The following is a 27,277-nucleotide window of genomic DNA, read 5'->3' as shown; positions in this document are numbered from 1 at the left end:
CAAATGGACACGTTGTCCCTTCAAGTTATTTTTTGCCAACTTATTCTGTCAGAGCAATGAATGAGAAACTAGGACAGCGCTCTTCGCTGCAACCATGGCACTGCTCAGGGGCTGTTCTATTTTTAACACTGTACTTCTCTGCTGCCAAACTCCTATCCAGTCTTCAAAGCCCAACATAAATATTGCCTCTTCTACTCAACCATCACAAGTCTCACAGACGAGGATAATTCTGTTCTAGGAGACTCTTGTGTAGTACTGACTCACGTTGCTTTGCTCGCACTAATAAGACTTCCTTCACCACAGGAAACAGGATCAGTCTCCTGATCCATTCATTTGACCATTTTGTCTTTACTGAGTGCAACACGGTCTGACAGGACCTTCTGCACTTAGGGGGTGGGGTGTCGAGTATAATTGCCACTCACCATGTGTAGCTATTGAGGGGCTGAAGATGTGGCCAGCATAGCCAAAGGGATGAATTAGAGATTTTATTTCACTTGAGTTAACTTAAGTAGCCACATGTGGTCAGTGCATAGTGTATTGGGCAGTGCAGAGGGTTGTTGATCAAAGAGTCCAAAGGAATGAATGGAAAATAGCAGCTGTAACAAGCACCATGTGGGGAGGCCTAGCTGCCAAAAGCCATCCTGGGTTTGATTTGACGTGGTCGGAGTGCTGGTCGGGGAGGACGTCCCTGAGGTAGCGAGGCCGGTATTAAAAACATTGTATAAAGGCGTGCGGGCATACGCACAGAGCGCATGCAAATGGCCTGTGGTAGAATGGACCTCCACGTCAGTCCGGAGGCAGCGCCACGCCTCTGCTCCTTCTCTGCTTGCTGAACCTTTTAAAGCATTTCCCATTGCATTATGCATTAGGTAGACTTGGAGCAGGCATGGCTGTGGGACACCAGGCCGAAGTGTCACTTCTTTACAAAGTGCTTTGCTGAAGAGCGGGACACCGGAACATTCCTTCCTTCTATCCCCTGTAAGGGATCATGGCTCTTTTGCTTTAAGCATCCTTTACTACCCCACACCCCCCACACCCCCCACACCCACCACAACACACACACACACACACACACACACACACACACACACACCTTGGCTCAGCTGGTCATCTTCCCATTTCCCTGACTCTGGGTGATGTGGTTTTATTCTGAATGAGCTTTGCCCTCAGTAGCCGCCAACCCCACCTTCCAGACCCTGCTTTATTCCCAGATCCATTCATTCTGTAAACTTGTGTAGTGCCTTCGGCAAGCAGAGGCTGTTTGGGGTGCGCTTTGTTCTTTAGAGAGAAAAAAAAGTAAACGTCCTGCCCCTGGAGGTATTGTTCATGTGGCTGCTGTGTCACATTTGTGTCAATAGGTGGCAGAACGAAGTGAGGCGATGTCCATGCTGTGCCTCTATGAATGAAACTATGAATGGTTACTAACCATGAAACTATGAATGGTTAGTAACCTAACACTTCCTGTAAAAAAGCAAGCCTGAGATGACCAGCAGTCCAGCCCCAGGGGGCCCAGACAGGGAGCTAACTTAAGACCACCTCTAGTCTGTCATTAGGCAAGCTCTCCCAAGATAGGGAGCAAGCCAGAGACTAGAAGAATCCTGCCTGTGACCACAGGTTCCAGCAAGAGTCAGCCTGAGGCGGACAACCATCACAAGCGTCTGCTTGGGCAGACTGGGTGAGGAGCAATCCTGAGACAACCACCAGCCAGGCACCATGGGGCCCCAGATGTGAAGCTAGCCTGAGGTGACTAGTCCCCTGCTTCTAAGGCCTGGGGGGCATGTGCAGACCATGTCCGCTATGACCCCCGTCCATAATGCACAAGCAGGGCGTAACACTCCTGAAACCACTCCTGAGACAACCCCAGACACTCAGAAACCCTGAGCACCACTAAGAGCATCAAGTAAGGGGTGGAGAACTAGAAGGATGTGGGCACAATGAAGAGAGGCAGAAGTGTAGTGAGGAACAGCCGGATGTGAGTAGCCAGTGATGCCTCCTGGGACCGTGGTGGGGTCCTGGGCCTATGCTGCCATTGAGGGCCATTTCCGGGATCATGGACCTGCAGCAGCAGGGGTCTGTTACCACCAAATGCCAGGTGAACATCATTGGTTTAGGCTGCCACCAGGAACACCTTTGAGGTCTGAGGGCTGTACAGAATTGGCCCCACCCATCACCTAGGCATCATGGGAGAGCTAGACCCAGAGGCAGGAGAACAGGAGAGCTGATCCCACCCCTAGCCAGCTATAGTGCTTGGAAGAGCAGAGCCCCATGCATAGCAGACATTTCCAGTGAGTTGGCCTGAGGGCGTGAGCATTGGAGAGCCAGCCCTGCCTGTTGTCTGCCATGTGGTGGTGGCAGCCAGGGAAAGATCCCCTCCCCTACCTCTTCTCCACTAGTTGCCTGCAGGATAGCGGGCCCCTGACAAAGTTATAGAGTGGGAGAACTGGCCTGTCTGCAGCATTTGAGAGAGCTGGCCCTGATGGCAGGAGCATCTGCTGGGCCGTGGCATTACAAGGGAGAGACCTGTCCCCACCCCACCCCCATCCCTTGCCATCTGTGACGGGCAGAAGAGCTGGCCCTGGGGTCCTGAGATTGATGAGAGTGGGAGAGGCCATGCCCCTCAGTAAATGCAACTTGGGGGATGGGAGGAGCAGGTTCTGTACCTCACCTGGGCATCAGGGTAGAGCTGCCTCTGCTTGTGGTGTGGGGGATGGGAGTTGCTGGTGAACCTGCCTCAAGGGCACGAACACAGGAAAGTCAGGCTGGCCATCTCAGATGCCTCTCAGGCCCAGATCCAGGGCTTTGAACTGTCCCATCCCAACATCTAGCCCATCAGTGAATTCCTGGAGTGCAGGAAGGGCTGGTTCTAGGAATCCAACACTGCAGGGTCTCCATGACACAGGGCAGCAACAGGGTGTCTGAGAGAAGCCTCGGCGAGGTTCCAGTATTGATAGAGGAGCAGAAGCCTGAGGCCTCATACGAGACTAACAAACCATTGCAATGAACATTTACAACTGAAAATTTAAAAAGCATGGAAAAAACGTGTATCCTGTGGGGCACACCGTGTGACACAAGCTTCCACAGTGAGATTTTTAGTTTTTCTCTGTTCTCTGCTTGGGAGGATGTCGCAAGGGTAGAGGGTGGGTATGAGGGGAGGGGGAGATGAGAGAGGTTGGGTACATGATGCAAAACTCACAAAGAACAGATAAAAGGTTGATTATTTATTTTTATTATTATTATTTTATTTTTATTATTATTATTATTATTATTATTATTATTATTATTATTATTATTTTAAGTTATACTGTTTCTGGGTTCTCCAGGCAGCTAGGCCCCCAGTTCTCCCCCACAGCTGTAGCATTGAAGGTCTGGGGTCTTATTCTCCTGCACCCCTGTAAAATTCCAACATCAACTTTCCAGGTGACTCTTGATGTCCCAATCTTTCTGCCACAAGCTTGAGCCCGGAATTACCAGGCAGTCCCGCTATGAGCTGCACATGGCTTTGTGTGTCCTCTCCAGGCTCTTCTCTCTGCTTACAAGTGGGCAGTACGTGCATTCCTCAGAGACCTATGGTCTTTTAATAAAAAGAAACAGATATCTTCTTGTTTACAACGAGCTTGTCCCCCTACCAGTTTCCTTTATACCCTGGGCTCACCGCCCCCCCCCCCCAAAAAACCCTACTCAAAGTCTTGTCCAAATGAGTTGTCACTAAAGAATGAAATCCAGATGTTAATTTAGCGAAGAATAACTATGTGGCCTTGCTGCAGATCGAACCTGGGGTCTCCATGGATAGTTTCCATGTGTTTTCGTAGCTGGACTCACACGCAGGTGAAGGCGGCTCAGGTTGTTTATCTTTTATCTGAAACACAACATGCATAGATGGTTAAGAAGCTACTAATGACCAAGCCACAACTCTCGCCACAGCAGAACTCAGTCACACAAGTAAGTCACATGTAGACCTTCTCAGGGAGCTTCAGTGGGCTTGGAGTTCAGGCTACAAGGGCCAGACCATGTGACAGAAAGGGGAAAGGACAGGTTCAGACCACAGCTGCTTCCAGCGCCTCAGCAACAGATCTGCTTTTGTTGGGAGCCCTCCCACCCTCTCGGTAGCAAACTTCAGATAACCATCTACGAATTAAAGATGAAATCCGGCCTTGGAGTGAAGAGCGGCCCTTTGGGGGTTAGCGTTACAGCCTTCTCTACCCCAAGGCTGATTCAATGGCCAGCTTTCGGGCCAACGGAAGTGTTTTCTATAATTGGCTAAATCTCTGTCGGAAGGCCTCTGAGCCTGCTACTGCTTCCGTCAAAGCATCACTCCTCCGTCAGATTTTTCTCACGCTTTGAAACTTTTGGTTACAGTCTATTGTTCACTGACTTTTGGGATGAGGCTTTCTGGTATCAGAACTTCCTTAGAGGGTTGGCTTTTCCATTCTCAAGTCCTCAGGGCTGGCTCCTGATGTGGGGATGAGGGGGTTACAGGTGAGCTAGCCCTAAGGGCATGAGCACAGGACAGCCAGTCTTGCCACTTGTCTGCTGGGCAGTGGCACTCCAAGGGAGAGACCCACACACACACCCCAGTCCCTTGCCATCCATGGCATGCAGAAGAGTTGGCCCTGGGGTTCTGAGATTGCGGAGAGTGGGGAAACTGGCCCTGTCCCTCACTAGATCAACTTCGGGGAGCACGCTCTGCACCTCACCTGGGCAGCCGGGTAGAGCTGCCCCTGCTTGAGGCGTTGGGGTGAGAAGGAAGAAGTGGTGTGGTGGAACTCAGAGGGTGAGTGGGGACCGAGGCAAAAATGAACCTAGTGGACAGAGGGTGCAGCATCACCCTGGAGATGGGCGGGTCTCCAGGGTGAGTAAAGCAGGCTTGCATAGGTGTTCTACCCCAGCCTGGGGTCCTGGCTCATGGGCCAAGCTAGGAAAGGCTAGGCATGAAGGCCTGGGGAGCAGCCCAGCCAAGGAGCTAGTTCTAAGCACCTGATATGCCTCTAGGGCAGTGGCTCTCAACCTTTCTAATGCTATGGCCCTTCAGTAGTTTCTCCTGTTGTGATGACCTCCAACAATAAAATTATTTCATTGCTACTTCATAACTGTAATCTACTATTATGGATGATGATGTAAATAATGTCTTTGGAGATATGGGTTTTCCAAGAGGGTCGTACCCCACAGGTTGAGAGCCACGGCTCTAAGGCACGGCTCAAGCCCACCTGCGAGGAAGATCTCTGAGGTCTCTTCCTGTGTAAACTAGGAACAATAATAGTTTGTAGCTCCTTTCCTCCCCTCATTTTGATCAGATATTTAAAATAAACTATATTATTAAAAAGCTCTGAAAATAGGTAAAAATACTACACACCAAAATGAACCTAACCCAAAGTCCATACAATGGAACAAACTTCCATATAGAGTAAGCATTCGGGACAGAAGCTGCAGAGTTTTACATGAGTTTTATACTCTTAGTATCAAATGTGTTTTATGTACTTATTCATCACAAGAAAATCTATGATGGAATTAGAACTAGATACTAGCTAGAACTGGAGCAACAGTAAGTTTCTTCTCCATGTTCATAACTCAGGACCATCACCTGCATCCATCTCCTCTAATCACCCTCTGGCCACCCTTTCTCGCTGACGTCTCTTCAGTGTTATAGTGAACCCACATGCACATTTGTTTAATCAGCTATTCTCAGCCTATGGGACTTGGTCACTTTGGGTGGCGGTGGCCTAAGGCCATGGGAAGACACGGGCATTTACATTATTTCATGGCTGGGGGGGTTCACCACAACATGAGGAACTGTATTAATGGGTCGTGATATTCGGAAGCTTGAATACAACTAGTTTATAAATATGAACACACACACACACACACACAAGTTCAATACTTAAGAGAGAACATGCAACATGTATTTTGTTTCCTTTCTCTGATTATATGACTTCAATTAATATTATAAACCTCATGTCCATCCATTTTAAAAGCAAAATAGGTTAAGGATTATAATGCCTTTAAGACCAGGACTCAACAAATATGGTTATTATTTTCAGTATTTAGATGTGAGAGAACAAGAAAAGATAGTTTCTTGTACATGAATGTGAGCCTGGGAGTTGTCAAACAGGAGGAGCTTGGTGTTTCTACCGTTCATCCATTCACACTCGTTCAACCTTCCCTCCCTTGCTCAAGTGCCATTGGTGGACAGGCGCTCTATACACAGAGATGGCGGAGAGCTGGAAATGGCAAACTGCAGCCTGGGAGACAAACCCAGCATGCTGTGTGCTGTTTAAATAAAGTTTTATCCTAACTCCTCCATGCACATTTATGTATTGTCTATGGCTGCTTTTATGCTTCACAGGCAGAGCGGAGCAGTTGTGACTGACAGCGGAGAGCCGGCAATGCCTAAAGTGATTACCGTCTGGCTCTCGTTATAGAAAATGTTTGCTGGCAATAGCAATAAAGTTTTAAAAAAATGACCACATACAGAGAGCCGAGAGGAAGAGTCCAGTGACCATTTTACATAAGGTGTCCTTTCAACCAAGACCTAACTGGTGCACAGAAGTGAATGAATTGGAAGAGAAGAAAACATTCCAGACATAGGAACATTTGCAAACTCAGAGAAAGGATAAGGCAGAATAAGTTCGTGTGCAGGGTGGGGTTTTCCAGGGCTTAGAGCAGAGAGCATGTGGCATAGAACTTGCAGATCCTAGAGTTTGAGGGAGCTGCTGAAGGATTTTTCACTACAAAAATAACATAATGAGGTTTAGATTGTAGGGAGCTGTCTCTAATTGAAAGTATGACTTTAAGAACTGAGTGAGAGGTTGGGGAGTGGGACCAGAGGTGAGGAAACCAGAGGAGGCCATTTGCACAATGCAGAAGCAGCCAGGACCAGGCATGGCACCAGAATGAGAAGAGAGGCATGGTTTCAAGACACGGTAAGAGGCTGACCTCCAATCACTGCTAATGGGGATGACACAGAACGGAGAAGAACCTTCTGCTGATGTGGAAGCACAGATTCAGGTTGGAGGAAGTGACCGCGTCCATCCGGGTATAGGGTGGGCTATCCGAAAGGAAAAGCCCTGGCTGCACATGTTCCTCATTCCACAACGTTAGTACCACAGGGACCCCCTATCAGATGTTGGGTGATGCGTAGGCTCTTAGGCCCGTCCTCTTATTCCTACTCTTTTCCTTCCATAGAAACTGGATCCCTTCCCCTATCGGATTCCATTGCTACTCTGTGATGTCACGAACCTCTTTCCAGTTCCCAGACCAGCCAGGCTGTCCCTGCTTCCTCATTTGAGGTTCCTACACTCTCCTTTGCTTAGCACCCCTAATCCTTTTCAGGCTCTTCAGTAGCCTTTTATAACCACTGCCTTCCAAAGCACCTTCCTGTGACCAGTCACTGGTACCCACCGTCTCCATCACGACTGGGGAGCAAGCTACATACTTTGTCTTCTCCCTTTGATGGAGGCTCCACGTGTTGGTACTTGCTGGATGTTGTGCCTTTCCCGTTAAGTGATGAGGAGACAGACTTCCCTCACTTGCTCCAAGTGATACATGGCAGGCTCTGTGTCCATGGCCTAGCTCTCTCGGCACTGGCTCGACAAGGCCTTCTAGAGCCTTGTTCATCTCTTGCTTGACTTATTGTTCACTTTTATTTTACTATGTCTCACACACACACACACACACACATACACATATATACACGTATACATACATATATATACACATATACACATGTGTACATATGTATGTATATACATCTATATATGGATGTAATATGTGTAACTTATGTAGCCAGGGAGCAGGGCAGTGGGTCAGAGAGTGTGGGGCTGGGCCTGTAGTTGCAATGGATAGGAAAGGAAAGTTTCTTAGAGAAAGGGAAGTTTGAACAGATTTCTGAATGATGTGAAGATGTCACCTATTATAATTCAAGAAGTATTGTTGTTGGTCTGGAAGAGAAAGCAGGGAAGAAACCCAGAGGAGGATACAAAGAGTCACAGCTTATGAGAAGGTGTGGGCGTGATGAGATGAACTGTGGAGGAATCTGGGTTAGGAGATGGGAAGAATACTTGGAGATGCTTGGTAAGAATTTTGATCCCTACTCTTAGTGAACTAAGAGTCGTTGGAGATTTTAGTTCACACTCTAGAGAGTCTGCACATAGACCCAAGTGAGCTATGCAACCTTGCCCCCAAGTTATTTCTGATTGGTGAATACAGATGTTGACAGCCAGTAGCTGGGCAGAAGAGACATAGGCAGGTTTTAGGGTCCCTGGGCCTGGGGGATCAGAGGAGAACCACCAGGAGGAGAGAAGGTGAGGAGGAAAAAAGTCACCATGGGTTAGGAGTCAGAAAATATGGCCCCGAGGGCTGGCTAATTGGAATTAGCAGCAGCCCAGATGAAACACAGTAAATAAAAACCCAGGGTTATGGATAGGAAAGTAGATTCTCATAACATAGAAGGTAGATATCTGCCCAGCTCTAGTGCTGTTTAAGGCTTGGTGTAAATAATAAAGGTTGTGTGTTTTTAATCTGGTGACTGAATGATCAAAGGCAGGGTGAATTTCGATTAAAAATTTCTACAACGGTCAGGCAACAGGATAGATAGACTTGCTTTTAAGGGTGAGGGCAAGCAGGCAAAAAAGCAAAAATTCCTGGATCTATGTCCTTTTATGTGGACTACGACTGGGAGGTGTGGCCTAGATTTAGGATGAGTCTTGCCATCTCAAATGATCCAAGGAAGAACATTCACAGGCAAATCTAGCTCCTCAGGCTTAGTTGACACCAGATGGAGTCAAGTTAGCAACAAAAGTTGGCCATCACAGGCCTGGTCGCTCTAGGGCGTGGTAGGCCTCTACTTTGTATATAATCATCCAACATCATTTGACTATAGCTTTGTTTTGTTTGTTTGGTTGATTTTTGGTTTTTGGTTTTTTTCAAGACAGGGTTTCTCTGTATAGCCCTGGTTGTCCTGGAACTCACTCTGTAGACAAGGCTAACCTCGAACTCAGAAATCCACCTGCCTCTGCCTCCCAAGTGCTGAAACTAAACGCGTTCGCCACCACCGCCCAGCTATAGCTTTGTTCCCAGTATCCTCTGAGCCTGGAAGAGCCTGCCCTTTTCCCTTTCCCTGTTCTTCAATGATTGGCTCTTTCATATGTCCCTTCACCTCCAGTGAGCCCCTCCCTCTTTCTTTACTTTTACAGGACAAGCCATTGCTCGATTTTATAACTTGATTTGTAATTCATATTTCTTGACCTTTCCATTCAGGGTTACAAGTTCTCCAAGATCCTCCAGTCCATGTGTATCCTTCCTCTTCCTCTCTCATATTAAAAGCGTTCTCTCTAGAGCATTGCATCTTGATTTTTTTTTTTACCACACACTTCTCCTACATGTCTCCATTTTCTAGTCCTTGGTTCATCCCTCCTTTCCTTTCCAGATATTAGGCAAATATTCCTCCTCTATGAAGTCATTAGGTGTTAGGCTAAAACTCATGCTTATCCCCTGTACAAGCTGGGAAACTCCATCTGCCCTCCTTCCCCCAACTCCGCCTGCACAGGAAAAACTCCCCACCATCCGCTTGGAGAAAACTCCTGAGCTAACACATCGTCATTCCTCATCCCATGCTTCCGGCAACCCACCCTTGAGTGCCCACCCAGGGACTCAGATTTTTACTGTGTCTGAGCACCACCCCAGCTCCTAGCTGGCACATAATCACTCTGTGCCCAAGCTCTATAAAACCCCCTTGATCTAGCCTGGATGTGTGACTTCACTAACTTCTGCCTGTGATCGCGGTGAACTCACCCGAGGTCTGCCTCCTGATAAACCTACCTTTATCTACATTTCATCTGCTCTGATCTGGCCTGTATCTGCATCACCAAGGGAGAGAAAATGCCTATCAATAATCAGGAGTGCCCAGTCCTTTTGGACAACATAAAGTTGTCACCTCCATTATCGGGTCCCATCCATGCCTATCTTGGGTTGATGGGGCCTGTGGGCCACAGATTGGACATGGCAGTGCAAATTCCTTGCCCCAGCTTTCTGGATCTCCTTCTTAGCACATATCACACGTGCCCTTGATCTTTAGCAGACCTATTTACCTTTCTAACCAAACTGCAAGTCCTTTTAGATTTGGCATCTCAGAGCGTGACACTTGATAGGCGTTTCAGTCAACCCGACTTCTTATTTAGAATGCAGTTGCATGGCCTGAGATTTGCTCTTTCAACGGGATGTAGGCTTTGCCTGACATCGCCCTTATTTACTTCCTGCACTGTTTGCTAGATGAAAAGCAGGAGCTGGATAAAATGTGTTGCATAGCGTCTTAGTCCGTGTGGACCCCTTTCGCACAGTGAGTGACTTACAAACAAGAGAAAGTTCTTTCTCATCATTCTGAAGGGTAGGCAGCAGATTAGTTGACTGGCAAGGCCCTGCTGCTCTCTGTTCATAGATGGTGGTATCCAGCTGTGTCCTCAAAAAGCAGGAAGGGCAGGTAGTGCTTGCAGTCTGTTTTTATAAGGTCACAAATGCCATTCACGAGCACTTCACCCTCATGAAGAACCATCTGTCAAAGACCCCTTCCTTCTAACACCTTCACATTTGGAAGTTAGGATTTCAACGTGTGAATTCGGAGGGACAAAGACATTCACATGATAGAGAATGGAAAACACAAGAGGCAGCTAAGGTGACCAGTGGACTGGGCTGCCAGTTAAGACAGGTTAGAAACTTTATTTTTCTATAGGAACACAGAAAAACACCATGATTTTGAACACTGAAGGCAAATATATATGTTTTGAGAGCCCTTTACTTTTGTCCATAACTGAAAAGATGTCATCTAAGGGAGACAGCCAGCTGTGCCCATTGTATACCAGCTTTACAACTGGAGATGGTGCTGGGTTATTTTCTGGACAGCATTGGTTTTGGTGGTGGTGGTGGTGGTGGTGGTGGTGGTGGTGGTGGTGGTGGTGTGATGGTAATGTGGTGGTGGTGATGGTTGTGGTGGTGGTGGTGATATGGTGGTGATGTGGTGATGGTGATGTGGTGGTGGTGGTGGTGGTGGTGGTGGTGGTGGTGGTGTGTGTTTTTGTAAAAGAGAGTCGGAGGGATGGTGGTCCCGAAGCTAACACACCTGGAATCTATTTATGGGGATCACTGGTGCAGGCCATGGCTTGGGCCATTCATTTATTTCTCACTAAGTGAACATCTGGGATTCAGTTTGAGACGCCAACAAGTTTGGATGGGAACGTGAAGCAGTGGTTGGGATGTGGAACTGCTCACCAGAGGTGGGGGTGAGCGGGGCTCTCAGACTGTTCAAACGCAATAGCCAGGGGGTTGAGAAGTCCGTCCCATGCTGGAAAAACACTCAGAAAGGGGAGTAATCTAAGGAAGACCCAATTGCATCAAAGTAGTAATACAATCAAAAAATCCCCCTTTCTCCTTCTTGCCCTGTTCCTTTCCCATCCAAGTACTTCTAATAATATCCAGGTATTTCCCTTTTCTAGGAATAAAATAATAAGAAAAATTCTTGGACATGGACCAGGGAGGAAACGCTTCGAGAAAGTAAAACTCTAATTAGTTATAGATGAGATTTGGTCACAGATAATTACTCCGCATTCTTGGGCTCGTGCCTCAGAGGGCTTAAGATCTTTATTTTTCCCTGTTGCTAGGTTTGTAGATATCTCTCTAAATGCCTGGCTAAACACAGAGCCTTACACCATAATTAACAGATCTTCTGCGGCAAGAGTGTTTAGAACAAGAATGAAGGAGGAGTTTGTCACTCGCGGGCTAGGAGTGTTGGAATCTTCGGCTGTCAGGACTTTGCCCAGCACCGCCCCCCCCCCCCTCTCGCTTTGAACTTACTCAGAACAAAAAGAAAAGGCCAGTGAGTTCAAACAGGATTATTTGAAGCAGTACGCTTTGAGAAATTTTGTGCTGAGTTGCACCTGCCCTCTCTGACATCAGCCAACTGTAGTATTTCTCTTTCCATTTACATCTGTCAGTTTCCTACCTGTGTGGCTTGAAGGGGTTTGAGGCTCCAAGGAAGGGTCTAGAGTAACCCAGAGAGGATGCGGAATCTGTGCTGGCCCATACGCATGTCATCATGTTTAGAGCCAGCTTTCTTGCTTTGTTTGAGGGATTTTTAAGTAGAAAAACATTCTCATAACTACCCAAAGTGTTTGTTTCCTACTTCCTAGTAGAAATGGCTTGACATTAACCACAGACTGTTCGTGCCATACTTAATGTCTCAACAGAACAAGCCTCTGCAGAACAGTGCTAAGGTCAAAGGAATTCTTGGTGTCCCTTCCCTGCCCCAGTGTATACACACACACACACAGACACACACACACACACACACTCAGAAACACAGACCTACATACAGTCACACAGACACACACATACACTCACACAACCACAGTCACACACACATTCACACAAACACAGATACTGACACACACTCAGAAGTACATACATAGGCACACAGACACACAGACACCTACTGACACACACACAAACACAGAAACACATACATACACATACACTCACACTAACACAGATACACTTGCACAAACACAGTCACACAGACACACACAGACACACACAGAAGTACATACATAGACACACAGACACATATACATACACTTACACAAACACACATACACACACATACACTCACACAAACACAGTCACACAGACACACACAGACACACACAGAAGTACATACATAGACACACAGACACATATACATACACTTACACAAACACACATACACACACATACACTCACACAAACACAGTCACACAGACACACACACGGACATACACAGAAGTACACACATAGACACACAGACACATATACATACACTTACACAAACACACATACACACACATACACTCACACAAACACAGTCACACTGACACACACACGGACACACACAGAAGTACACACATAGACACACAGACAAACACTGACACAGCCCCCCCCACACACACACACACATACACACACTTGAAAGTCAGGCCTCTTCTCTTCTGACTCTTGTTTAGGATCCTCTCCTTGAGGATGTCTTAACTGGTATAGAAGCCTGACTCCGCCATCTCTCTTCAGACATTTCCTCTTTACTTCACCAAGCTACGAGGCTCAAAAAGCCTCGTTGCCAATCTCTCGCTGTGCTGTTGCCAGGACGCAGTCTGGTATTTTAGCCACCTGGTGATTGTGACCCTCTGGGACCTTGGTTGACAGAGTCTTGGGCTTTTCACACTGAGACGAGAAAAGGCCAGTGTGGGAGTGCTTGGGCAGTATTGTGTCACAATCTGTAGCACTTTCAGGCTTCTTAAAGTTGTGTTCTTTCTGTGTGATAGGTGATGTCGGTATTCCTTATGTGTATCAGGTGAATGATGTATGTCTGTGTGCACGTGGGTTTGTGCACAGGCATGGGCAGGTGTGTGCACACATGTGTATGCGTGCAGAGGCCGGATGGTTGATGCCTTCTTCAGTCACGCTCCTCCTTGGTGTTTTAGACAGAGTTTCTCACGAAACCTGGAACTCATCACTTTGGCTAGGATGGCTGGCCAGGGAGCTCTTACCGCCCTCGCACCGAGACTCCAGACATGGGCCACCTTTCCCAGCCTTTGTGTGGGCTCTGGGAATCCAAACTCAGGTCCCCATGCTTGCACACCAGGCCCTTCCCCGACTGAGCCGTCTCTCCAGCCCTTGAAAACATCATTACACCAACCAGCCAGCTAACCAGCTGGCCAGCTAGCAACATTCACCCAGCACCCGGAAGCTGTTAGAGATCATGTGATGTGCTACATAAAACAACACCTGCTTTTGTGATATTTAATGTTTGATTGTAGGTGTCATTGGCTTAGAACCCAAGAGCTCTCTTCTCCAGATCTGAGACCTAGAATAATGAGAATGAACTAGGAGTCCCTTGGGCCAACACACTGATTCCGTGGATGGAGGAACCATGTGCTCAGAAGGCCAGAAGGGCAGAGCTGAGATGATCCTAAGCCCCAGCCTCTCACTCTGACCAGGACTTCCTGGACTGGCCACCAGGAGTCTGAATAATTCAGAGGCTCTCATCTTGTCCCTGTGTCCCCTCTCTCCTCCCTCATCCAGCCCAGGGTCCATGGCTGTTGCTGCTGATGTTTGTATCCCTGCCCCGCCCCCTTTTCCTCTGTCATCCTGAACTGGCTGAATCCTGCTGTTTGTACTCTTTCAGAAAGGGCTGAGTATAAACGTATATGCGGACAGATCACAGTTATTCGATCGCTCATCCCAAGTGACCCTTTGCTGCTGCTTGCCTCTGGGCCCACGCTTCCTAGACAAGTATTTCTAGCTTTCTTTTCTCAGTCATCAAACACCTCCTTCCCCTCCTCCTCCCTGCTCAGTATCTGGCTTCCACTTTGCTCTGAGAAAATAGAAGTGGCTAGAAGAGACTTCCAGAGGTTTCCCCAACTTCTACTTGTTACTGTCCCCTGACCTTTGTCCTCCCTGCTGCTGCCCCATGGCCCACACTTGGCCCTGCCACAAGCCATCGTCATCCCTATGCACTCGCTGATATAGAAGTCTCATTTTACCCCCATGCCAGCAAGGTGTTGTACGGTGTGCTTGTCTCGGCACTCAAGCAATGAAGCACAGGTTAGGAGCACAAAAAAATAAAATAATAAAATAAAATAAAAATTTAAAAAGGAAGGAAAAGTTCCTGCATCTTCTATATCATCAGCTTACCATCTTCTGGGTCATTCACATGTAAAACTGTCACAGCTTTGGCCATTTGAAAAAAAAAACAGCATAAAGCAACAGAATTTCTTTCTTCACTCTATCATATCACCTCTTCACAACCTATTTTTTATTTCCCATACAGAAAATATCTTCATGTAACCCCTTTTCTTTATTTTCTCCTCCTCCTCTTTCCTCGAACCATCCCAGCTAACAGCGCATGGCCATTTCTGGACCAAGCTTTGATCTCACGTCACCGGTGAGCCCCTTCCTGCTAAGACCAGTGCCCTGATCCTCTATCTCTGTCCGTCCTCCCTTGTTCCCACAGCTCTACTTGTTTTTCTTCCTACCACACAGAGGCGGGTTTCCTTCCTCGTCACCCAGGCTCTGCGGAATGCCCACACTCCAGCCCTCTTATCATCTTCTTCCAAAGCCACATCCGTGACCTTTTTTTTGTTTTTGTTTTTTTGTTTGTTTGTTTTTTTTAACAAATGGATAATTTTATTGAAACAGGAAAGTAAGAGATCGAACACCTTCTCCCAGGTCTCTGGAGGAGGATCAAAGCAATCACATAGCAAATAAAACATCTGGTCTGGAAGTTTCCAAAAAGTGACAGTGAGTTACATGTCTTTTTTTTTTTTAACTTTTTTTTTATTCAATATATTTTTTATTTACATTTCAAATGATTTCCCCTTTTCTAGCCCCCCACTCCCCGAAAGTCCCATAAGCCCCCTTCTCTCCCCCTGTCCTCCCACCCACCCCTTCCCACTTCCCTGTTTTGGTTTTGCTGAATACTGCTTCACTGAGTCTTTCCAGAACCAGGGGCCACTCCTCCTTTCTTCTTGCACCTCATTTGATGTGTGGATTATGTTTTGGGTATTCCAGTTTTCTAGGTTAGTATCCACTTATTAGTGAGTGCATACCATGATTGATCTTTTGAGTCTGGGTTAACTCACTTAGTATGATGTTCTCTAGCTCCATCCATTTGCCTAAGAATTTCATGAATTCATTGTTTCTAATGTGACCTTAAATGCCACTCCATCTCCAAGTCTCACCCCACAAACCCAGATCTGTGTCTGTGGTGATCTGTGCAGCATCTCTGTGTAGAGCAACACAGGCAGATACAGCTTAGCACATTTGAGTCTGCTCCCTGCCCTCCAGCGTCCTCCCCTCACCAACTCCCCCATGCTGGGTTCAAGAAACTCTGAAGAATGTAGAATGAATGTATGAGCTGAGTTTCTTCCCTCTTCTCATGCCTCATCTCCTCTGCATCAGTGTATCTCTTCTTCCTCCACCATTAGGTAATTTCATGGACTTGGCCACTTAATATCTCCACAGCTGCCACCCCAGGAGCAGGGCAGAGACCATCCTCACTGAGAGGAGCAGGCTGTACAGAACTGTGAGGCAGCACAAGCTGCACCTTGGTCATTTCTCAGAGGGGATTCAGAGAGGACGCCTGAGCCCAGGCAGCCACAGAGTGTGTTTGGCTGGCCCCATTATGCGATGTGTGATACAGAAGGCACTGGGAAGATCTGAGGGCCATGATAGAATGAAGCGACTGCCTAGAATCAATCTCCCTGGTTCCATGTGTGCACGAGTGTGAGTATGCATGTGTGTATGTACCTGTGTGTATGGTGGTTTGAATAGGCTTGTCCCCTGGAGAGTGGGACTGTTAGGAGGTGTGGCCTTGTAGGAGGACCATGAGGGTGGGCTTTGGAGGTTTCCCCCTATGCTCAGGCCCCACCCATTACAGAAGAGAGCGTCCTCCTAGCTGCCTGCAGATGCCAGTCTCTCCTGGTTGCAGAACTCTCAGCTCCCTCTCCAGCACCATGGCTGCCCACATGCAGCCATGCTTCCTGCTACGATGATGATGCATGTGTGTGTTTTCACAAGAATGTATGTGTGCTCTCTCCTACCCTACCTATGTTTTTCTGTAGTCTGAACCTTTAACTACTGACATAATTCCACATAGGGAATTTCCAGGGGATTCCACATAGGGCTTCCAGGGAACCCAGTGGTTTTTTTTTTTTCATTTTTGTAAAAAAAAAAAATGTGTATGCATACATGTGTGTGTGTGTTTTTCTTTTTTGTAAAAAAAAAAGTGTATGCATAGATGTGTGTGTGTGTGTGTGTGTGTGTTGCAGTGTGTGCGCGTGCAGTGTGTTTTGTTTTATTTAATTGGTTGGTTAGTCCTTTGGTTTTTTCGAAACAGGGTTTCTCTGTGTAGCATCCTGGAACTCATTCTGACTCAAGCTGGCCTTAAACTCAGTGATCCCCCTGCCTCTGCCCCTGGCATTAAAGGTGCACTCCACCCTGCCAGGTATTTGTTTCATTTCCCAGGGAGAGGGGCTTTCCATCTAGCTTATTCTCCAGCTACACTGGCTGACTAGTAAATCCCTAAGATCTGCTTCACTCTGCAGAGTGTGTGTGTGTGGGGGGGGGGGGGGTGTCACAGGCATGTGCCACCATGCTTGGCTTGTGATGTGAGGACTAGGGAACGGAATTCAGGTCTTTATGCTTGCACGACAAACATTTTATCCACTGAGCCTTCTCCCACAGTGCTCACGACTTTAGTCATTCATAAAGCAGCCAGCTAATTGTAGCCTCTGTTTATTCTGCATCGTTCTGAGCAAAGGTGACTTAGACCTGAGAGGCAGCGATGTTGCAGCCAACGTTTCCTGGTGCCCCATCTCATTCTCCGAGAGCCCCAAGGTGTCTAGGGCAACCGAGTAGATGGGAACCACGCCCCTTTGACTCCCTGACCCTCTTTTCCTCCCCAAATCAAAGTCTTTTGGATGCAGTGATAGTTGAGCACAGGGTGGCAGCAGGGACTGTGGTCAGAGGCAAGTAGTCTGCAGCCATTGATGTGCTCGCATTTCCCTGACAGCCGTGTAATTGGAGGAAAATTGGTCCAATATGAGGTGCAGGGAAGTCAAAGGGGGTTGTTGTGGGGGAGTGGGGACTTGGAGCTTATTTTCTCTTTAAGTTAATCTGTGTAAGGAAAGATCTCGAGAAAGCCCCAGAGTTCTTCAGACTTTCCACACAGGACACACACACCACACACACACACACACACACACACACGTCCCCAGAACTGGCTGTAACAGCCGAGAACACACGGGGCTGCTCTGAATGGAAAACTCATCAGGTCTGAGAGAAACAAGGATACAATTTCCTAAAAGATGCTGCAGCCCGAGGGACCCTCAGAGTCTCCTGAAACACGGGAGCAAGAGTGGTACCAGGAATGGTCAGCGTCGGTTTCTCAGTCTGCTCTCTGACTCAGTTTCCCCAACTCTAACACAGGCAGATGGATCTTGCTATTGGTTCCCCCCTTTGGGGGTTATGGAGGAGTCTCCTGTTACCCAAGCAACAAAGTCACTACAAGGGCATGACAGAGGGTCCGAGGCACAGGCTTTCGCGTCCAAGAGTCCTCATGTATAAAGTATGGGATTTTACCTAACCTCTCTTGTCTAATTTAAAAGTTGTTCAAAAGACTGAGAGAAACATCTATATAAAGTATCTGTCTAGCATATATCAGTGTGTAGTAAGCACCCTGTGTTAACATTAAAAAAAAAAAAAACAGGAAGGGGAGAATGAATGAGTTAACAAAGGAAAAAAGACAAAGCAATGTTGGTTATTAGGAGAGTCTCCATTAGTTATCCAAGTTTCCGGTATAGTCCCAGCTTCCTTTGGGTCACGTGACTAGTTAAGACCAATAGGATAGCAGCAGAAGTTTTGTGAGTCACTACAGGGTTAGAGGATTGTGAGCTGCAAACACACACACACACACACACACACACACACACACACACACACACACACACACACACTTTCCTCCCATTCCTGACACAGCAGCTTGGGCGACCATGTTCCCCCTGTGGCGTCATAGAAGAGGTGCCTTGCTGACCGATACAGTCATCTGTGATGGAAAAATCAATCTGTATTTTCAAGCTCTTAATGATAGTAACAGTAGCTGTAACTGCTACCGTCTATTGAGCCCTGGAGAGACTCTGCAAAGCTGTTTGCAGAAGCTAAACCATTCAGCCCTCTCAGGTGTCCAGCTAGAAACATAGCTTGCTATTACATAATAATTGTATTCTTAAGATAATCCCCTTTAAGATCTTTCTTTAAAGTTCTCATAAACAGTTTCAGTGTCGAAAAGACTGCTCAGGGCCAGAGAATTCAGTCTACAACAGAGTTAATTTTTTTACAGAAATCTCTAAAAGCAAAGGTTTCTAATTGCTCTTAGGTTACTTGGGCGTTGCACACTAAAAATAACTAATGTTAAAATTTGGCAGAAGCCAACCCAAATGTCATTGAGCACAGGCTGAAAACTGGGTGCCAGTGTTTAGTTAAGTTACCTCTAAAGGAGGGAAGTCAATTTTGAATGGGTTCGTAGTTGCTATTACAAGGAAGATCCTTCATCCATCACCTAAACTGTCTACTGCCACCACCATTAAAAAAATGAGCCCAAAGGCAAAGAAAAGCAGTCACTCAACTGAAGTGGCCCTGTGTGGAGAGGCTATTGGCCAACAGACTGTCAGGCCTCAAACACAGGGTTGTTCCTAATTGTGAGTGGCAGAAACCATAACCTATCAGGAGTCAGGCTGCTTACTGAATCCATCAGATACATCAGTTTATATCCTGCATGTAGCAGGATAGTAGACTGGATTTGCTGCATTTGATAGGTGTCAAGTCACCTATGCTGTGGCAGGCAGCTGATGGAAGTCACCTCTAATCTGGTCTCCTCAAAGTTTTATCTTACTTACCACTCACAGGGATGCCTGTGAATTTGGGGGTTGATGGTCCTTTTGCTTCCTAGAGAGAATCCTCCCCATCTCTCCACTGGGAGCATCTGTCTCAGAGAACAAAGTAGCATTGATGCTTTCTGTGTAGACAGGAGGGGGTTTCTGTAGTATCTGCAGACGGAGAATAAACACAGGCTGAATGTGACTAACCTAGCAGCCCTGGTGAACTTTTCGGGTCAACACACGCTGGCTTGCTCCCTCCAGGGTCTAGCCCAAGACACCTGGACATTCCACAACTCCGTATGGAAAGAAAGGGGCCTGCTGGTGTGTGGGTGGTCCTAGAGGTCCCCAACCCAGTCCTTTCCCTAGAGAGATGAATTGATGAGCCTGTCCCCTTCTCAGCTGAGTCTGGAAGCAGGGACTCTGGGAGCTGTTTCTTCACTCGAGGTGCTCCCCATACCCATCCCAGGGATGTATCTGCTTCCCTAGATTCCCACGAGTGGTCACTCTTGACTTTTGGTTTATGCATCAACTGAACACACCCTTCATAAAGGTCCCTTGTGAGCCTGGTACTATGATGTCTGTCTATAGGACACAGACTATGTTAGCCATGTTTCCGATTCTGGGAAGATGAGACTCATATATTAAGCATTGATATATAAAATGAAGGGCCTTACTGCCCCGTTAGCTACGTTTAGTATCAGGCATCTGTCTTCAGGTTCCACATCATCAGGTTGACTGTTTTGCTTTGGGTAAGTGCCTGATCCTTCTCCGACCACTATATCTATTTTTTTTCAGGTATGGTAAGAGTATTGGCCTCTAGGCATTTCTATGAATTGAATGTGTGTGAGGTTTTTCCGACTAGAGGTGGACTTGTATTTTTAGTGTTAGTACGAGGCTTAAGTGGATGAAATGCATTGGGAGACCTCAGTGGTTCAGATGTTCTGAACCGTAGCACACTCCCCTTCTGTACCCTGCCCCACCCTTTTCTCTTCCGCTTGGCTCATCTATGACTAATGGTTTTGACTGATATGTTACCAAAGTTTGATCTCAGAGGGCCACGTTTACTACCTCCATTGCTGCCAACCCCTCTTCCCTCACAGGCATTCATTCACAAACCCACCGGTGATACCTGGTATCTGTCTCTGCGTCGGTGCTTGATTATTCCCAATGAAGGCCACACTCATTCCTCTAGAGCACTCTTAACTGTCCTCCGTAATTCTGGTGTCACCCCCTTCCAAGTCAGAGAGGACTGCCCTACAGGTGGTCGTCTACTTTACTGCCACCAGAGAGGACTTCCTCAGATTCTAACCAGATGATCGCTTTCTAGGTGATATTTTCTGTTGGTTAATGTTTGACATAAAGGCCACTCCCAGCTTCCTCACAGAAGCAGTACAGGGTTGGTCCCGACAGACTCTGCCCTCTATGGGGATGCATATACTGTAAACCTAGAACTGCTTGTTCCATGGCTTCGGAAAAGTCACACTCACCCTTCCAATTGGAACTCAGACTCTCTTTCTTTGGGATACTTTGTTTCACTGGGACTACTCTACATCCCTGCCACACCTCTGCTTACAAGATCATGGTGTAATTATATACTTCATATAATATATGTTCATATGTTTCACAATATTGTTTCACAGTATCCATATATGTCTTCCTCAACCACATATGGTCTTAAGGAAGAGATTACATCTCACTTGTCTTTTCAGACTTTTATTCAAAAAAGAACTGGAGAGATGGGAGGGTGGAGGGACAAAGGCTAGATGATGAATGACCAGGTGACTGGAAGGAAAGTTTAATGGACAGATAGAAGGGTGGGCATGTGCTTGACTGAAATGGATCAATTCAGCAGTGGTCAAAGCTTCTGAACATATGTTGAAGGTCTTCAACGACCAGTAGACAAAGACAAGGCTGTGTTTCTTAAAGCTTTACAGTTGAAGCTGAGAAACTACAAGGGCAGCTCGGCGACCAGTATACTTTGACCTTGGCTCAGAGGAAAGCTCAGAGCATGGGGCCCTCTCTTGGCTTGACCTACCCCGCCTCCTGCTGACCTCATCTGTGCTGGCCTCACCCAGGTCTATCCGGCTCTACCTTCAGCCCTCTGCTCATTCTAACTTGAACACTGGCTAGCAATGGCCACCTCCAGTGCCGGAGTCACATCAAAGCAAGTGGCACCAAAGCACCAAGGCCAACAGCTACCATCTGCAACTTTCAGGAGAACAGCTTGTTTCTCTCCATTCCATACTCAATAACTCGGGTAACTGGCCTCCTTGCTTGAAGTTTGACTTTCAAACCAGGCTAGTGCTCCATAGGGAGCACAAGCAGAAGACCCTTGTCCAATTGTTTCTTCAAGGAAAAGCGAATGAGTCTAAAGTGATCTAGAAATATAACATTAAGCTCCTGATATAGAGAAATGGTGCGTGAACCAACCAGTCAGTGGTGGAAAGGCCCTGGGGCTACTGGGACCAGAGCCCAGCCTGGGCCGCCAAGAATCCTCTTTCAGGGGATGAGAAGCAGCCGGCAAAGCACAATTGGCTAAATTTGGTTGTGTTTTTATTTTTGTCCAGCCATAAATACCGGCAAAGAAATGAAAACTATTCCTTCTCTTCCGGGAGCCTCAGAGCCAGGCTGGCTTTATTTTTAGCTGCTAGTCTAGGGCTTTTAGCACACTAAATAACCCTGTCCACCACTGTAAGAGGTGGTGGGCTAGACTCTAGGGGGTTTGCCTAGACTGGAGCTTGGGTGTCTGAACTAAATTCTTACCAGACTTTGTGCAACTACAATGGCAAGGGTTGTTCCAGACAGACCCATAGAGAGATTCAGTTCTTGCCCAAAGGGCCACCAAGAGAGTCCTTTTCAGGAAGGGCAGTGTACTCGGGGCAGATCAGTGTCAGGATAGGATGGAAAAAGTAGCCACTGTAGAAGAAAAGAAGCGGACAAATTGGAGAGTGGGAAAGGGCCAGGGTTCTTTTATTCTGTGAAGGTTTTGAGTGCCCTGATTCAGGACCGGAAGCTAGCTGACTTTGACCAGATCCTGCTACAGCGCCCCTGAGAGATGCTGTGGTCTCCATCTGGCCTGGATCCTGAGCTTTGAATCTATTATGTAAGAGGCAAGAGGACAATAACAACCCAGCCCTAAGCTCTACTTGGAGAGACTGCCAGGGCAGCATGAAGCACAACATTTGGTATGCAGAGCAGAGGGTGAAAGCAGCCATCCCTAGCACCATTGTCACCAGGGCCTTCATGTGACATTCAGTATTCCACATGTTCTAGGCCACTTCTTTCTGGAACCAGAGGAGTAGACTTATTTGCATTCAGAAAACAGGGTCAAAGGGTTTAGTAACTCGTCCTTAGCTCTACAGTAAGAGAATAATCCAGCCAAACCTAAACCCAGCACTGATTAGCCTCAATCCTAACATCATATTTTTAGGGGGACCAGTGACTTCTGCATGCTATGAAGAGACTCATCACTGACCACATAGGAACTGCTCTAAGCAGGGGACTGGTTTCCTCTGCTTTGAGTCCTCCAGTTTCATGAGTGTGCAAGCAAGATACCAAAATTGATTTTTTTTTTATTTAAGCAGAAAGCAATTAATGGATACTGAATGTAGAATGGTGTCTACCAGGGCTGTTAGAAGGGAAAATCAGGAAGTTGTTTAATGGATAGTATAATTGCGTGAGACGAATGTGTCCTAGAGATTAGTTATACAGACAGGAGAATACAGCCCACACAACTGTGCCCCATACCTCCGAACTGTGTACTTAGAAACTGAGAAGACAGCTAATTTCATGTTGTATGATTTTACCATCCTTTTCAAACAATTAGAAATAAGATCTCAAGTATTGGAGTCAGACCATCGTTAGAGGCAGGCAGCAGGTTGGAGCATTTCCTGTCCTACTTCCCAGCCTTTCTGTTCTCTCCTCCCTCTGATCAGAAGCCTCCTCAGCAGCAGCCCTGGTCCCACCCCACATAGCACAGACTTTGTCAGGGTTGAGTTGCATGCTCTGTGAAGGACGTTTATTAGGAGACATCATACTGTTTCTTTGTCTCATGCTTGGCCCTTTCTGACCTTCTCTGAGTCCCTGGTTCCACCAAAGATTTTTGTCTATAGAATGATAGGAGATAGTAGATTAAGTCTCCCTTCCCAGAGTCATGTTTTCTTAAAGTGCATGTAGGGGAAGGAGCAGGCTTGGACTTCATTTCAGAGAAGTAGGGTGCAGATCCTGCTTTTCTCCTCAGTTTGTTTAGCTCTAACATAAGGGGAACAATTGTTCCAGGTAACTGCATTTCACCTATGAAGCGTGAAATTATGCAATGCAGAAGAGCATGGAGCTAGGTAGGAGCAGGCCTCTCTCCAGGTTGCTTACCTCAAGAAAGCATTCCTCATCAACATCAAAACAGGAGCTTAGCGTTCCCTAGTCCTTTCTGTGAATGTTTAGTCTCAACTGCTGCGTTCAGAAGAAACTTGGGCTGTTTTCTGTATTTTAAGTCACTGAGACCACAATACCTGACATTGGTTAGGAAGGCTAGATTGTTTTTAAACTTGGCGCTCTCTTTTGGGGAGTTTCAGTCTATCATGTCAGGAAAGGCAAGGAGGAGAAGCTCAGCTGGTGGAGGCCAGAATGTGTGATGAAGGCTTTGTATACTGTGGTAGACCAGAAGGCCAAAGAATATTGGAACCTTCAAAGGCCCTTTCCTAGTGTTATATGTCTATCAGCTAGACCCCACCCCTAAAAGTTCCACAGAATCTCCAAATAGTATCAACACTGGAGAACCAAGCATAGGCCTTTGCAGCATTGCAGATTCAGACCATAATAGCTCTGTTGGCAACTACCTAGTATGATATATGTCTATAGGATCAAGTTTTACTGCAAGCCATACATTTTGCCCAGAGTTTGGACACCTATTTGAGACCAGATTCTCTATTAGTTGCAGGGAGGAAAACCCACCACACTGTCACATGCCATAAATATGTCTTAATTGTTTTAGCTCAGAAGAAAATAACTTTTATGTTGAAATTAATGCTGTCAATAGATTTATAGTGTACTTATTTTTATACTTGCACAGATATAACATGTGAAAATTTCTCATGGACAAAACATCTCATAAAAGCCAAAGGGCCAAGGACCCATGAATGTCATGATACAGCCCTGCTGTGCTCCCAGGAGCCCCCATGACAGAGATTGTCTTTTGGATCCTTCAACCCATAATGATCTGACTTGCCCTCTTTTCTGTTCCTATGGCAACTGCCATCTGCTCTGATCCCCGCCATTATTTAAGGCTTGGAACATTTTCTCTGATATTTAATTTATGCCATGAAAAGCCCGAAAGTGTTATCTGGAGTCCATGGGAAAGAAAGTTGTCACCAGTGAGTGATGTCTGTCCCAGGCTTGTGACCAAGGAGCAGAGGCACAGCCAATGGGCTAGGTTTGACCGATAGGCATTGCTATTTCCAGCCTGACTATAAACTCTTATAATAACGGTCTATGTGCCTTCTGTGTGTTGAGAATAGCATGCTAAAAGATCTAGAATGTCTCTTAATGCCTGGGGATGGATTGATTGATCAAAGCAATGTCTATGTATACACTTTACACACTTGTCATCCCTTTGACATCTTTTTCATTCATCTTTTCCTCGCCAGACGTCTGAACAAGAACAAGCTGCAGGTCCTTCCAGAATTACTTTTCCAGAGCACACCGAAGCTCACCAGACTGTAAGTAGCATCCATTTGTATTCTCTACCTTGTATCTTGCCTGGCTTTGGTCTCATGGACATGGTGGTTGTTGTGCCATATGGATCTTGGGGAACAAAAATCTGACTTCTTGTTCCATCTATCAGAGCTGGGTGGCTTTATTGACCAGTGAAAACTAGCAATGCGTGGTTATGGATGTTTTTTCTCCTTACAAAGAGGAAAGTGACTTGCCCATTGGGCCTGAACTACATGAACTCTCCCTACATGGAGACTTTATTCATTGGGAGCGGCCTGTGTGCATTCTTAGTATCAGTCTGGCTAAGTCCACTGCCTTGTTACCTACCCACTGCTCACTTCTTGCTATTGGCAGTTCAGGAACTCTGGGTCTTTAGGTCTATGGTTTGATGGAAAAAAAATGAAAATAAAGTGATTTTCACATTATTTTCCAGAAAGGTTTGCATGGTCATACTTCTGGACATAATATTCACTGTGACAGCTTGGGAGCCAGAGGTACAACCTGTGGTAGAGACTGTGACTTGTGGATTATGGGTAATCTCTGCAAGGGCTTCTTATTGGCCGTGAACTTGAAATCCCTCTAGCCATGGATGATGGGTGAACTGTTTTGCCCAAGGGTCCTCTGAATGCAACAGCAGTGTCTGACAAGCAGGGGGATTCATAGCGTGGCTGAGAAGACACTAGCATTGCTGGGGAGACTCCCCATGTTATGGCCTCCAGTCTCCTTCCCCATGGCTTGGTTTAATGCCTACTTATGCAATCAAACAGTGCATGCAGACTGGAGTAAACTGGAAAATAGGAAACACATGTCACTGTGTGCACCGAAGCCCTGAATTTGGGATACATATTTATGTATGTGTATAAACACACACACACAAACACACGCATGCACGCACAAACACACACATACACACACACACACCATGCATGTAAATGTGTTTTCAAAGGGCAGGAACAAAGGGCTGGGCTGTGAGGTGTCCCTTTTGCTTTCTGCAGGTCACAACTGTACTTTGTCCTGGTCTCTTCTTGCAGTGCAATGGCCTGTCTTTGGTTTTCTTATGCACCCTGTTAGCTGACTTTGCTAAAAGTAAGACAGGAAATGACTTCCCTTTCCATTCCTCCAGTCTACATCCAGCCCGTGGCTGGAGGAAATGTGTAGTCTGGTTGCCTAACAGAACTCCACAAGAACTGGATCTTCCACAGACCACCCTGGGTTTTAACATTGCCTTTCCTGTGTGCATCGCTACATAGCCTTGCAACCTTTAATCCCCAGACTCTAATGGATAACTAAATCCTCAGCTGCTTTGGGAGATGTTTGTATCTAAATAGCTGAGCACAACTTTCGTCATTTCTTACACTTGACGTTCTTAATAGAATAGAAATACTGTCTAAACGGTTGTATTTTGTGTGTTAGAAATGCTGAACAGAGAGGTCTGTGCATGCTCAGGGGAGAGATTTCTTTCCTAGAATTTCTAATCTGGATGTTGTACCCCACAGAGGAGGACCTAGCAGGCACTTATCCAGTGTCCCCGAGTAGCCATGTGTCCCCCTCACCCCAAGACTTCAATGCCCCCTGTCATCCTACCTTTATCAAGTACTGCAGGCATATGCTGTTCATTTCAACATCAGATTCTGGTGGAAGCAGACTCTGGGGGCTGCAGCTGCTGGTGGCTTTGATGGCATGGAGCTGCGATCTGAGGACTCGATTGCTTTAGGTGACAGCTGGGCTGCTTTCGTATTCGCAGATGTCTCCCTTAAACCACCAGGCAGTGCCCACTTTGTGCCAGGAATCCTGAGCCAGAGAGGTTTCAGGTGTTGTTAACCAGTGTCTGGGATGCTAGCTGCAGGGCCCAGGGGCTGGAAAGCACTGGCTTATGCTCTCATTGCCCCTTTTAACAGAGTTTGGAAAGTCCCTTTCCTTCCTGTGCCTAACTGTCTCCATCAGTTGACAGGGCTGCCTTGCCTCCCCGCTCCCAACCTGTCAGGAGAACCGTGAAGACTCAGAGTAAGATAATAGTATATAACGGATGCATTCTAGGCTTGAGAGTGCTAACAGGTAGAAGGGTCATAATAACTATAATTCCCTCTATAGCATTTGTCTTTTACAAGCTCAGCTTC

General features: G+C 46.6%; 1 protein-coding gene and 1 pseudogene across 1 annotated transcript in view; both read left to right on the top strand.

The window, feature by feature from the left end:
* Slit3 (slit guidance ligand 3) overlaps nucleotides 1-27,277 on the top strand; it is a 595,031-nt gene that overhangs the window by 91,634 nt on the left and 476,120 nt on the right. Inside the window, exon 4 of the mRNA XM_052194961.1 lies at nucleotides 25,094-25,165. Coding sequence (XP_052050921.1) covers nucleotides 25,094-25,165 — 72 coding nt within the window. The remainder of the gene's footprint in view (nucleotides 1-25,093; nucleotides 25,166-27,277) is intronic.
* LOC127695720 (uncharacterized) lies at nucleotides 1,305-1,459 on the top strand (annotated as a pseudogene).

The sequence above is a fragment of the Apodemus sylvaticus genome, chromosome 10 (genome assembly GCF_947179515.1).
Source record: "Apodemus sylvaticus chromosome 10, mApoSyl1.1, whole genome shotgun sequence".
Classification (NCBI taxonomy): Eukaryota; Metazoa; Chordata; class Mammalia; order Rodentia; family Muridae; genus Apodemus; species Apodemus sylvaticus.
Note: the sequence above shows the minus strand (reverse complement) of the source record. Positions and strands in the feature narration are given on the sequence as shown.